Below are 14,817 nucleotides of genomic sequence, written 5' to 3' on the forward strand. Positions count from 1 at the left end.
TTTTTTTTACTACTATAAAAAAAGTGCTGCTATTTATAGTTTGATTTGTGTGGGGCATTTCTTTGTGTTTTTGACCTCCTTAGGATAATGAACAGTATAAAAACTTCTCTCATAAGTATAATTGTTTATCAGAATTGACAGCTCTCCCAGCAGCATATTAATGTCTAGGTCTTCTCATCACTCCTCCAGCACTGTTTTCATCTGTTACTCTGCGTGCCAGTTTGATCAGTATAAATTGAAGCTTGAGTTATTATAATTTGCGTATTTCATTATCAGTGACAGTATTTTTTCATATTCTAGTTAATAGTTTTCACTTTTGAAAATGGGTATGCCCTTTGAACATATATATTGAAGAATGGTTTTTCATTTTGTATATTTTTTGTCAATTTCCTCAATTTCTTTAATATCATACTTTTGTCAAGAAATTTTTGATGCAAAGATTTTTCTTCCAACTATGTCTTTTCTTCCTGATTCTAATTGCTTTGATTTTCTTCATCCAAAAGCTAATATCTTTTGAAATGTAGCTTATCCAAATTTGATTGCTAAAACTGCATTCTCATTTTGGGAAGTTCGTCATGTCATATTACTTTGGGGTATTCATTTTTCTTTCTCATTTTTGTAGATAGAATTAGCATGGAAATAACCTCTAATCTTAACAGAAAGTACAAAATGTCTATGTTAGAATTTCAATGTATTATGATGGCATGATTTCTTTTCTTTTATTTTTCTTCTAGAAACACGATCAGGGACAAGTTCTGTTGGATACAGTCTTCAAACATCTTGATTTAACTGAGAGAGATTATTTTGGTTTACAATTGGCTGACGATTCTGCAGACAACCCAGTAAGTCTAATTTGTTATGGTATTCTAAAGCTTTTTATTCTATTGAACTTCCTTTTTATTTGTAAAAATTGCATGTTTTAGTAGCCTTAAATATTAAGTTTGATAATTTAACATTCACTTTCTTAACTTTTCCTATGTACTTCTTCCTATTTGTTAGCCTTATTTGTTTTTGTTTTGACCCTAATGCATAATGAATTATTTTCTTTCAAATATTAATCTTCTAGTCCAATCATTAAATCTATCCCCTTTTCCAGACTTCATATCACAGGAAACTAAAAATATGGCAAATTTGACTTCTGCTTATCGACCCACAGAAAAAATGAACTATGAAACAATGGTCACCAATTCTGTTTTAAAAATTTTTAAACAAACTAGTTTTCAATATCACTTTTATGGCATGCAGGTATATCCAAATAAATTTTAGTTGTTTGAGCCTAAATTCAACAAATGGAAAGATTTACAAGTAATAATTGAATGACCTTCAGTAAGTTACTTAGCCTTTATCAGCCTTCAGTTTTCTTATCTGTAACATGAGGGACTTAGACTAAATGATCTTTCTAGTTCTTATATCTATGAGAATAATTCACTTGCCAAATGAGATTTTTTTTGTGCTATTTGTAATCCTGTCTTAACAATGATTCTTAAAAATCAAGACTTTAGATTGGAATTATAAATTCTGAGAGTGGAATTTGATCAAAGTTTGTAAGACATAATAAATATAGATGGATTAGACAGACTTTTTCATAAAATCCTAAAAATAATAAAACTAAAAATGAGGCAAAGTACCAAGTTGAAAGACTGGGAAATAAGAATTCGTATAGACACTCATTTATTTTCCCAATACAATGCCTTTGTTCTCTGTGACTTATGATTGAAGGTAAAATTTTAGATAGCTAAAAAGTAAAATTGGCTTAGCCAACAATTTAATTGTAGAATTTAACTTAAACGTAAAGAGTTTAGATTAATTCTTGGATTTGTGCTGTTTTGTTAAAGGATTTATCGGTAACCTTTTTATGTTAATTGGCAACTTCATCAGCTCTAGTGGGTGTTTAACATCTCCATGTAAAGACCTCTCAGAGCTATGGATGCAACCCTATTCTCTCCTCTGCCCTTCAGGTCTATATCATCAATTGCCCATTGAAATTTGAAATAATATATCCCAAAGACACCTGAAGCTCCAGGTGTCCAAAACTGAACTCATTGTCCTTCCCCCTACAATCGCCCCTCTCTGATCTTCTCTATATCTGTTAAAAAACGTCACCATCCTTCAACTTTTAGAGGTTTATGACTTCAGCATTATCCTGGACTCTTTGCTGTCATTCACCCCATCAAATTCCCCTGCCACATTTCTCCCATCTGTGTGACTGTGAGATGGAATTTGCCATTCCAGGTGCCTGGAATTCTTTCATTTCTTAACTTCAGCCTCACAGTTCTTTTTGTTTCAAGGAACAACTTGAGCACTATCTTCTACATAAAGCTTTATCCCCTCAATTACTAACATCCTTTGTATCAGACATTTACTTAACTATATTGTGTGTGTTTATGTATTAGCATACATAAAATATGTATCAATATATGTATTTATTAACTTTATACTTAGGCCACGTATTTTTGTAAGTACTTATGTACTTCATTAGAATGCAAGACACTTTTGAGTGGGAATATTTCTTTTTTTTGTATTTGTGATCCCAATGCTTATGACAATCCCTAGTAAATAGTAAGTGCTGAGTAAACAGTTATTCATTAATACAATGAATGTACCATATTTGTTATTTGTGGGGTAACCCATTCGCTCCCAAAATATCCTCTGATGCCTCATTATTATTCTGTGTGTACAACTTCTTGACCCTATATAAAATGTCTTATATTGTTATATTTATTAAAGTGTCACAACAAAATTGTTAGTTAATATGCTCTGTGTGGGATATGGGTCTATCCTTTAGAGCCTATTTTGCTTTCTAAGTGAAAAAGTATATGTTTACTATGTTTACTTTTATTTATTAGTTTTATATAACTAGCAATATGCCTTATGTTGTAAAGTATTTTAATGAGTAATTTTCTAGATAGTGATGAAACAACATGCCACAATATCTGGGATGCAGCTGAAATAGTCCTCAGGGGGAAAATCATACCTTTACCAACATCCGTTAATGAAATAGGAAAAAGTGAAGATTAATGAATTGAATAGTCATGTTAAAAATTCGAATCCCAACAAATAACCTAAAATAATCATAAAAGAGGAGATATTATTTAGAAGGGAAATAAATAAATTTGAAACATCTATGTTGTTCAGTCATTTCAGTCATGTCCAACTCTTTATGACCTCATTTGGTGCTTTCTTACTAAAGATACTGCAATGTTCTGCCATTTCCTTCTCCAGCTCATTTTGTGGATGAGGAAACTGAGGCAAACAGGGTTAAGTGACCTGCCTAGGATCACATAGCTAGTAAATATCTGAGACTTGATTTGAACTTATAAAGAAGAGTCTTCCTGACTCCCAGCACTCTACCCACTGTGCCACCTAGCTGCCCAGAAACAACTATAGAAAATATAAATAAAACTAAAAGCTGGCTCTTTGAAAAAATGAATAAAATTGATAATTTTAGTTAATCTGATTAAATGCAGAAAATTCCCTTGACAAGAGTACAACACTGTTGTGCTAAAAACTCTGGAAAGTATTGGCATGAAGGGATCTTTTTTTAATGTCACAAAAGCATCTGCGTAAAACCAAGGACAAGTTTCACATGTAATTAGGATACCCAAGGACTTTTTCCAGTACATTTGGGTGTGAAGCAAGGATGCCCACTCTCCCACTGTTATTTGAAATAGTTCTAGAAAAGCTAGTTAGCACCACTGGTAACACAAGAGATAGAAATTAAACATATAAAAATAAGTAAAGAGAAGAATAAACCATCCCTGTTTGCTGATGAGATGGCTATTTACTAGGAAAATCCTAGGGAATCTGCAAAGATACTAATTGAGACAATAGCGTCAGCAAAGTTGCAGATTACAAAATAAATTCTCAGTAGCCTTTCTGTATAATAACAAAATACAATCATCAGTAATAGAAAAGCAAGTCCCATTTGAACAACTACAAAATACATAAAATATATGTGGATCAACTTACCAAAGTACTCAAAATATTTGTATAGCTGTAGTTGCAAAAGTGCTCCTTTACAAAATAAATACAAAACTGGAAGATTCCAATTAAATATCAGGAGGAATATTCATTTCTTTTGGCTGGGCTGTGCCAATATAATAAAAATGACAGTATTGCCAGAATTAATTCACACTTTTAATGCTTTTGCAAGCAAATTGTGGGGGTGGGGGACACATGTTACTTTGCAGAATTTGATAAAATAATAAGAATTCATTTGGAAAATAAAAAGATCTGCAACATTATGGAAACTGATGAAAATAAGTAGGGATGAAGGGGGAATAGTACTGCCAGTCCTCAAACTATATGATAATGTAGCAGTCGAAAACCAGAAACCAGTCTGGCAGAAATTAGACTTATACCAACATCTTACACCATACTCCACAATACATTCTAAGAGGATGGATAACCTTAATATTAAAGATCATGTTATAGAAAAATTAGGAGAAAACAGATCATATATAGGTTGGGGGATCTATCTTAATCAAATATGAGATACATGCAATCAACAGATAAAATAGAAGTTTGAAACTGAAAAACTTCTGTATAGACAAAATTAATGCATCTAGGATAAGAAAGGAAGTGGTTGAATGGGAGGGGGGAATCTTTATCAATTTTCTTTCATAAGGCTTTGACTTTCTAAGCCATATGTACAGTGAAAAAAATACACACACACAACCGTAGCTATTTTCCAGTAGACTAGTGGTCAAAGGATATGAACAAACAGTTTTTAAAGAATTGCCCGTGTTCTCAAATATGTGAAAGAATACTCTAAATTGTTAATAAGAGAAATGTAAACTAGAACAATCTTGAAGTTTCACTTCACACCTTGCAACCTTGGAAAAAAAAAAGGACAAAAAATGGCAACTGCGTTGTGGAGGGTTTGTGGAAGGATGTAGCCATTCTATTAAATTGTTGGTGTATCTGTGAAATGGTCCAAGGAATCTGGACCATTTTGGAAAGGAATCTGAAATTATGTAAATAAAGTGATTAAATTTTCATACCCAGGAAGCAATTGATAAGAACAACCCCCCTATATGCTCTGAAATTGTTTATGGAAAGACTTTTTGCAATTACTACAAGTAAACAAAGTAGATGCACATCAGTTGGGGAATAGGTAAACAAAATGTGTAGAGTTATGAATATAATGGAATGTTACAATGCAGTTAGATGTTGTGTCTAATCACTATAGGAAAAACATGAAAAGATTTACATGAACTGAAAAATATACATAGTAATTACATGTAAATGGAAAGAACAACTATATACCAACAAGTCAAAAGTAAATATAACCAAATTGAAGATCAAGCAGTTCTAGAATGAGAATATATAGGAAGTCACCCCCAACCTATGCGGAAGTAAGAGGTTCACAGGTATTACATATCACATTTTCAGACTTTTTCAGTGTTTTAATCAGTTGTGTTTATTTTTTCCCCTTGTATCAGCAAGGACCCGGACATACACAGGAGAGCCTGCTGTAGAGATCTGTTTTTCTAAAAGGAAAGCAACCTTTGAGGGGTCAGCAATCTCCTTTAATCAAGCACATATCATTCACTTAGTTCAGGGGGGAACGTCAGCGCCCTGAACTTCAGGGAAAATATAAACAGAGAAATATAGACCAACAGACAGGGCTTCCAACTGTCTGACCATAAGCAACACATGCATCACAGATCAACAGACAGACCCAGCTGTCTGACCTTTACATACAGAGTTACCAGGGAGAAGCACCATCATCTTGGTTTTCAGAGCCAGTGGGCTTCTTAGCAGCTTTCCAGGGTCTCTCACAGGGTCTTCTTCCAAACAAAAGCCCCAAAACAAAACTTCACCTCAGAGTATTTATACACTTTTCAGAGCTTGAGGGCACAATCCTCTGATTCAGTGCCTCAATAGACATTAACAAAAGGTATTGAGGCCTATTAATGGGCAGGGAAGATCTTAACTCTTCCCTTCATCCACCATTAACCTTAAGTTACCCTTACACCCCTCTAAAAAATTAATATTTGCCATGTAGGATGGCCCTGTACAAGGTATATGGGGAGGAATGCTTTGGATAACTATGATGATGTAAGAAGCAAAAAATATCAATAAATTTTTTTTTTAAATATAAGATATCAAAATAAATTAGGTACCTAAAAGAGAAAAATTTTAGCACATTACTTTTGATGTGGGCACTTCAAAGATGTCTGAAAAATAGCACGCACACACACGACACTTGAAAATTTACAAAGTTCTTTATATATATTCACATTTGTTGTTTATCTCAGCCTAATAAAATAGTAGTGAAAGTATTATTATTCCCATTTTACATATTAGTAAACTAAGACTTAGAGTGATTTGTCCATACTTAATAGAGCTCTTAAATGATAAGTAGGATTTAAGCCTAGGTTTTCTTAAGTCTAAATCTCACCCTCTATTGGCCAAACTTCTCTGTGATTTGAATTTAAATACCAAAACATTTGTGTAGAATTGAGAAATCAAGAGGCTGAAAAGGAGAGGTTTCTGTGACATTTATTAGGTTTTGTTGGATACCCACATGAAGTAGATGCTGAAGTAAGCAGTCACCATAACCTTAAAATACAGGTCAGAGATTAAATGGATATTGTGTTGGGAACACAGATCAGTGTCTAATAATTCTTGTTTGCCATTCTTCTCAGTTTAAATTACTGTATTCTTATTGAGTGCTAGACAAGAAAGCTGAATATTATAATAGTATTACCGTAATTCAGTTGGTCCAGCCTTCCTGTCCTAGAAAAAGCTTGATTTGGAATCATTGCAATAATATCAGAAAAGAAAGGAAAAAATCATCTTCCTTACCATTATAGTTATATCTGTGATAGTGAACTCTTTACTCTTATTTGATTGGAAGATTCCAGTTTCCTAAAAATTCATTTCTTTGATAACATAGACTAAGTTTCTTTTCAACTTGATAATTCCATATAGTTCAAAATTCTACCATGTAAACATGTATGGTGAGAGATCAAGCATTAGTTTATTTGGTTTTTTTACTATACCTATTATTTCATTTGTATAGGAAACTCTCACTTAAGAAATTCCCTCTGTTAATGCAGATCAGCATCTACTTTGAAGTTTATATGGAGTCTTAGGGAATTTGCTAGGGACCCTGAGGTTAAGTGAATTATTCAAGGTCCCACAGCCAGCAAGTATCAGGAGTCCCAAATCTTACTGACTCTCAATCTAGCTCTTTACCCACTATACCATATTATATCTCATGCTAATAAAAGTAAAGGAGAGATTAAAATTTGATTTAGCTTTTTCATTTCTCTAGGGACTCTGTATTGGGGCACTTTCCAAAAGCAAGGGGCACTGCTCACATTGAAACAGTTTTTGTACAGGAAACTTGGTATTGTCTGGAAAGAGAAAGGCTTCACAAACAAATAACCTTCTCATCCTGAATCCAACATTTTGACAGAAGGATTCATAGAAATAATAAAGGAAACAAATCAAGTTTTTATTACAATATTACTTTTGTGCCTAATACTTTAGTAAGGACTAGGCATACAAATAGAAAGAATTAAATAACCTCAACTCTGAAGTAGTTTGAATTCTGAGGAAAACAATATATAAATATAAGTAGAATAAATAGAAAGGATTTTGGAATGGAGAGTACTACCAGTTGGCAGGGAGAGGGGTGATCAGGAAAGATGTCATGGAATTTTGCTTGAGCTGTGTCTTGACAGAGAAGGATTCTGTGATATGTGGAGGTAAGAAAGAATGCGTTCCAGGCATGTGGGATAGAGAGTTTGTTGGATGGATGACTGGTGCAAAAGCTCAAAGATAGGAAGAAAAAGAAGAACTTGAGTTTTCCATAAAGTCGCCATCATCTTACCTTGCTCTAATCATAGCTTTCCATACCAGTTACACTGACTACACTACACAGCTTATTAGTTTTCCAGCCCTCATACCTTATTATCCTTTCTGTAGGAACTTCATGTTCATTTTTATCCATTCTTCAGCTGTTTTTACTTTTCCCTTAATTTCCTCCAAGAGAGTGTAAAAACTACCATATCTAGTGACTAAATTATTTGAGAAGCAGAAGATATTTGAAATTTTGAAGTACTTACTCCACTTAAAAGATGAACTATTATTGCTGTACTACACCAAGCACTTCATTTTATTTATTACACTTGGAGATGTCAGAATACAATGTCTTGGCCACTAGTTATCTAGTGATAGAGAGAGGCCAGTACAAAGAACTTATTGAAATTTTCTTCTGCATCAAACTAGTCTTATGGTGTAATCTTTTTTTAAAAAAAATTATTAATTGCTATTTCAGTCCTTCAGACTATAAATGTAAAACCTCATTTTACGGAAGAAGAAAATGAATTCTAGAGAATTAAGAGACTGCTCACGGACACAGACAGGCAGACCTTGGATGAAAAACCAGATTTGTTGTCTCCTAGCCCAGTGCTCTTTTCAGTTCATTCTAGTAAGATTAAAATATTTCAAAGAATTGGATTTTGATGTAGCTAAACAGTACTTAAGAGAACCAAGTCTATATGTAAGAAGAATCTGTATTTGCATTAGTTAGAAGGAAAAATGAAGAGAATTTTCAAGAGATTAATGGAAGAAAATATTGCTTCTTAAAGCAATGAAGAGCTATCTGTGGATTTTGCCATTGTCTTCATATATGTAGGAACTTTAAAAACAAAAAGGTTGATAGGAGGGGAATGAAATACTATGAAGTTGTGAAACTATATATGCACAGTTTTAGTTTGTGCAGGGCTTTTTGGTTACAAAGTACTTTCACATACATTAACTCATTTAACCTTAAAAACACCAGATGAGTGTAATTAGTATAATTATTATTATTCCCATTTTTACAGATGTTTTGCTTAAGGTCACACAAGGGGCGGAAAAAAAATCAAATCCAGGTCTTCAGACTCCCAAGTTTTGTGCTTGTCTTAAAACATCAAACATAGATTGTCACTGTTTAGAAAGTAGAATTTGTTGACGAATGAATGTAGGGTTAAAAAATAAGCGGCCATTAATTATCCAAGGAGACAATATTTTATGTCTGCCAAATGATTCATTGTTTATTTGCTTTCCTTTATTAGCTCTTGTTTTTAAATTTGATGGAAAGGTTGAGCTAATGAGGTTTCAGGCTCATTGAGCCATCTCGATTCAAGCTCAGTTAAATGAGCAAAATCATAGAGTGGACTAGCTAGCCTCATAAATTATGTGGTCTTCTGTCTTTAGGAATGTATCCAGTGCAACCATAGAACATGGCTGTCTATACATTTCTTTGGCTGTTTTAAAACTGTAACTATAAAACAGGGGTTCTTTATCTTTTTTTGGTCATAGGTTCTTTGGCAGACTGATTAAACAAATGGGAAAATTCTCAGAAAATGTTTTTTAAAGTTGTTAATTGAAAGAAATATTACATTTTGGCCAGAGGTCTGAAAATTAAGTTGCTTTTTTTTGTCTCATTCCAGTTCATGGACATTTTGAAATCTCTATGGACCCCAGTTTAAGAATCCCTGCCGTAAAGATTTGAGACATAATAAAATATCCTTAAGCACAAATTATCATAAGCAATGAAACACAGACAGAACAAGTAAATATTTATAAATGACCCATATCAGCTTTGGAAATAAACAAGCAAATATGCTGACACAAAAATAATATTGTCTCAGTAGTCTGATAAATAGCATACTGACATGTTCTGAATGGGAATATTCCTCTTTCAATTGCTTGGGAGACGAAAGAATCAAAATGGTTCTATTTCTTTTCACAGAAGCCCTGGATAATGAATGAATCCTAACAATTATGTTTTCAAATATAGGTTAAGGAACTTTGATTTTATAAGCCTTTTTTGTTTCTCATAAAAATAACACTTTTTTTTTTTTAAATAGGAAGGAGACTGGCATAAATAGGGCTATGTTTTTCCCTTGAGAATGTGATTCTTTCCTTTTTTTTTGGATAATTTATTTTTCCCAATTACATTTAAAAACAATTTTTAACATTCTTTTTAAAATTTGAGGTTCCAGTTTCTCTTCCTTCCCCTCCCCCTCCCTGAGATGGCAACCAGTTTGATATAAGTAATACATGTGCAGTCATGCAAAACATTTCCACATTAGTGATGTAGAAAGGGAAACACAAAGAAAACACAGACAAAAAAGACCACCCCCAAAAAATAAAGTGAAAAATATTATGCTTTAGATCTGCATTCACACTTCATCAGTTCTTTTTCTGTTGATGGATAGCGTTTTTCATCATGAGACCTTTGGAATTGTCTTGAATCATTATATTGCTGAGCATAACTAAGTCATTCATAGCTGATCATCATACAGTACTGCTGTTACTGTGTACAGTATTCTTCTGGTTCTTCTCATTTCATCAGTTCACATAAATCCAGGTTTTCTGAAATCCTCCTACTCTTTGTCTCTTATAGCATAATAGCATTTCATCACAATCACATACCACAACTTGATTCCTCAGTTAATGGGCATCACCTCCATTTACAATTCTTTACCACCACTAAAAGAGCAGTTATAGATGTTTTTAGCACAGTCTAAATTATATGCAGAGCCTTGGGTCATGAAGGCAGAAGATTTCCAGTGTATGGCAAGTATTACTATAGTAGAATGTAAGTAAAAGTAGGACAGAGAAATGGGCTTAAATTTAAAGTGCAAAAAATTTAATTTTCACCAACTTCTGACATGAGAAAGTTCCTGAAATTATCTTTTGACCTAATTTAAATCATTTATTGCAATTGTCAATTGACAATTTGGCATCTAAAAAAATTAATGATTTTAAACTATTTCTGGATGAGATTTATTCTATTTATTACCAGCGTAATAAAAATTAAACCAATTTAGAAAGTGTAGCTAAAGAATTTGAAATTATTAAAAGGGACCGAGATAGTTATACAATATGAGCTGCTACTGCTGTATATCAAGCATAGCCTGCATTTTGTATTTATTTTTCTTCTTCTTCTGGCTTGGCAAAAAGATTCGTTTGTGACATATAAAAAGTTCAAGAGGCATAACTTCTGGATAATTAATAATTTTGTCAAATATGGCGAACAAGTAATTAATAGAAGAACGATCATTTGACCTTCTCTCATAAACCAAGATAGCTCATGGTGGCTTCTTGATGCTTATGCCCTTGGAAGAGATGTTCCCACCAACTGGCAGTCAACTCTGATTAATAATTAATGAGATAATGAATGAATAATATAATGAGAGGTATAGGTATTCTGATGAAGGCTGGGGGATTTGACCTTTGATTATGTCACTCTTACTCCCACACCACCCCCAGCCTTAGGCAGTCTAAGGATCTACTCCCACCCAAACCTGAGTAGACTGGATTTCACCTAGATGAAGTTCTTTTTGATCTTTAATCACATCTAAGCTCTAGTTGGGTGGGGTCTGAACAAGATTGAGGAGAATGTCAAATCCAATCCCATCATCAGCCCTATTCTTTAGAGCCTAATTTGACCTAGTAAAGAATGAACAAATAGGAAGGGAAAAAATCCTGGATCTCCCCAATATTAAGTTGGCCGTTTAATCATCATTTCTTTCAAATTGGCATTAATTTCTTATAATATTTTGTCATAATAATTGACATTCTTGAAGTTTATAGATATTCCATTTAATAAAAATAATAAATTTAGTACTTTTCCTAGGAATGTGTTACTAAAAATAATAAACACATGAACTTATAGGAACAGTGGTGAAAATAATTTTAATTGTTTTAATTTATTAGAACTATCTAAAGAACTATATCATATATACATCGCCAGTTAAGTGAAATTTTAAAATATGATTTTCAGGATTCTCTAGGTAATGTAGAATCAAATAATGTTCTAATTTTTGCAACCGTACAAAAAACTAAAAAGATAGTTAACTGAGATCAATAGTGCTAAGTTAAAAGAAGTTTCAGTTTGATGAATATAATTTGGACAACAGTGAGAAATATTTTAACAGATTATATATCAGATTTAATGACAATAAATTTATTGGGAAAAAAAGAGGATTGTTAAATCCACCCCATTTGTTAAATCATGTTTGAATTGCAGTCATAGTATTGGATATAGATATGTATTTTGACAAAAATGAGTGGAAGCATCATATGACAATATGTTGGTTTTATGTAATTTACACAAAAGAATATTGTACGTTTTGTTATTATTTGTAAATTGTATGCTACAATCCTGTTACTTGAAAAATTTATAATAAATTTATGTACATATGCATACATACATATATTCCTATCTAATTCTACTTACTTTATAAGGTTTCCTAGCTGCTCCAGCATTATATCATCTCTGCTCCTTGTGAACTTAATTTACGTAGTATTTATTAAGCACCTGATTGTGAACTGCCTTAAAAACTGATAGCTTTTTTACTTTTGTACTGTACTGTTATTTGTTTCTTGTGTTATTTATCTTTTCATGTGTTTTTTTATTTTTATTTTATTTTATTTTTTTATTTTATTTTATTTTATTTTAATTTTAATTTAATTATTTTAATTATTTATTATTTATTGTTAATTATTATTATTTATTATTAATTTAAATTAAATTAAATTTAAAATATTTAAATAAAATTTAAAATATTTAAAATATTTTTTTATTTTATTCTTCATTTTTAACACAGTTCATAACAGATAAAACAATTCAGACTTTTGGTCAGGTGGTACTTCTTTTTAAAGCATTTACAATATGGACCACAAAAGAATTTTTTTTTTAAACAGTAACCAACTGAGACACAAATAATATTGATGTTTGCTAACTTCACAAGCTCTTGACCTAATTATCTCCACAGTATTACTAAGAATTAAAGGACCCTAACTTATTGTTGTTGGTCTAAAATCCTATGCCTAATAGCTTAATTTCAGACTTAACCTCAGAAGGTCCCCTACCAATACTCTATAATTTAATAGATCTGGTATTAAACTTACAAACCTTTTGACTATAAGAAATTGCCACCAAGAGTAGGGACAGTGCAGGCATGCAATATCTCCCCAACTTCATGTCAATTCCAGGCAGGATCAGATTGTCCACTTGCATTCAGTCAGGCTTAAAGTCTGCCAGGCGTCAGTGGGGAAATTGAGTGAGGAGAATCCCCCATCAGCGCATGCTGAACAGCTGCTCTCCCACCCTTCCCATGAGATCACCTTTTGCAGTTCATACCAGCATCTCCCTGGCTTACTGGCATCGTGGATTGGAGGCTCAGACTGCCTTTCTTGCTTCCCATACCTGGAGTTAGACTCAGAAGAACAGTCACTTAATAGCCCCATGGCATCTAAAAATGGCAAGTTCCAATAACCAGGTTTCAGATATGATTATAGTTTCACTTTGGCTAAGGAACATCTTTTGAGGCAAGTCTTAAGTGGCTTACATGCCTTTCTGTACATGTTATAGTTCCTGATTAAATAGCAATTATAAAATCATATTTACCATTAAAACCTTAACTTTTCCGTCAATGCCAAATTTTACCTGAGGTTACCTTCGTCTAGGAAATTTAGACCAAAATTCTTTTCCCCAAACTAAAGATGTCATTGATTTATTCTCAGTAATTAATTCAGTCAATTGTTTTAATACTAATTGCTTTTATCTCACTTGGTAACATGTCCAATTTTTCTTCCCATCACTCCCCTCTCCCCGCTTCCTAATACCTCGCATTCTGATTATCCCTTCCCTCAATGTACCCTCCCTTCTATCACACCCCACCCTTCACTTATCCCCATCTTCTCTCTTTTCTTGTAGGGCAAGATAAATTTCTATACCCCATTCCCTGTATTAATTATTACCCAATTATATGCAATAAAAATTCTCCACGTTCGTTACTAATACTTTGAATTCCAACCTCTCTCCCTCTCCTCCTCCCTCCCCAACCCCACTGAGAAGGCAAGCAATTCAATACAGACTAAATATGTGACATTTTGCAAAAGACTTCCATAGTAATCATTTGTGTAATACTAATTATATTACCCTCTGTCCTACTCTATCCCCCCACAATTGACCTTGTCCCTTCTCGAAAGTGTTTATTTCTAGTAACTCCCTTCTCCTGTTTGCCCTCCCTTCTATCATTCCCCTCACCCCACTTGTCACCTCCTCCCCTACTTTCCTGTGATGTGATATAAATTTTCATATCAAATTTAGTGAGCATGTTATTCCCTCCTTCAGCCACGTGTGGAGAGAGTACCTTCATTTTTCCCCTCTCCCCTTCTCTCTTTTCTCCTCCATTGAACAACATTTTTCTGTCTCTTAGTTTAAGCTAAGATTTAAACATCTATAGTCATACCGTCTTTCTCCTCAAATTCACTGAGTCCTTCCCTCTCCTAGTAATCTGGGTCTGGCAAAGCATATAATTCAGTTCTGTCAAACCTGTGCTATCATTGAAAAGTCCCTTTCCCACTAGTGCAACTCATAGTGGTGCTATTTAATTTCTGTATTTCTGTCCTTTTACCTGCGCTAGTTATAAAGGTAATTATAACTGTAACAATCACTTAAAATAAATGTAATTCCTAAAAGGAATTACAAGTAGGGATGGCACTTTGGTTTCTGTATAATGATTGCTTTTGTTTTGCTTTATTGTGATAGTTTGGAAGGGGGCAAAACACGCAGATTTCTGATATAGATACATCCCAAATTCAGTGTTTTTCATAAGTCATCTACCTACCCAAGAAATCCTCAACATATGCAGAAAATAAGCCTCGAAAAATCATACCATTCATACTTACCTTTAATGTGCTTGAATCTTGGATTCACTGTTGGAGTATTTTTTTCCTATTAAGTTATTCAGGAAATAGGGTTAATTCTCCTATATGCTCTGCAGTGTACTAAGTATG

The 14,817-nt window shown here is 33.1% G+C and overlaps 1 protein-coding gene across 7 annotated transcripts in view; it reads left to right on the forward strand.

Annotated features, from left to right (window-relative positions):
• Window positions 1–14,817, forward strand: part of PTPN4 (protein tyrosine phosphatase non-receptor type 4) — a 229,992-nt gene that overhangs the window by 104,131 nt on the left and 111,044 nt on the right. For all 7 annotated transcript variants that reach the window (XM_072613348.1, XM_072613351.1, XM_072613349.1 and 4 more), the window contains one exon: window positions 735–842. In XM_072613348.1, coding sequence (XP_072469449.1) covers window positions 735–842 — 108 coding nt within the window. The remainder of the gene's footprint in view (window positions 1–734; window positions 843–14,817) is intronic.

Source organism: Notamacropus eugenii, chromosome 5 (genome assembly GCF_028372415.1).
Source record: "Notamacropus eugenii isolate mMacEug1 chromosome 5, mMacEug1.pri_v2, whole genome shotgun sequence".
Lineage (NCBI taxonomy): Eukaryota > Metazoa > Chordata > Mammalia > Diprotodontia > Macropodidae > Notamacropus > Notamacropus eugenii.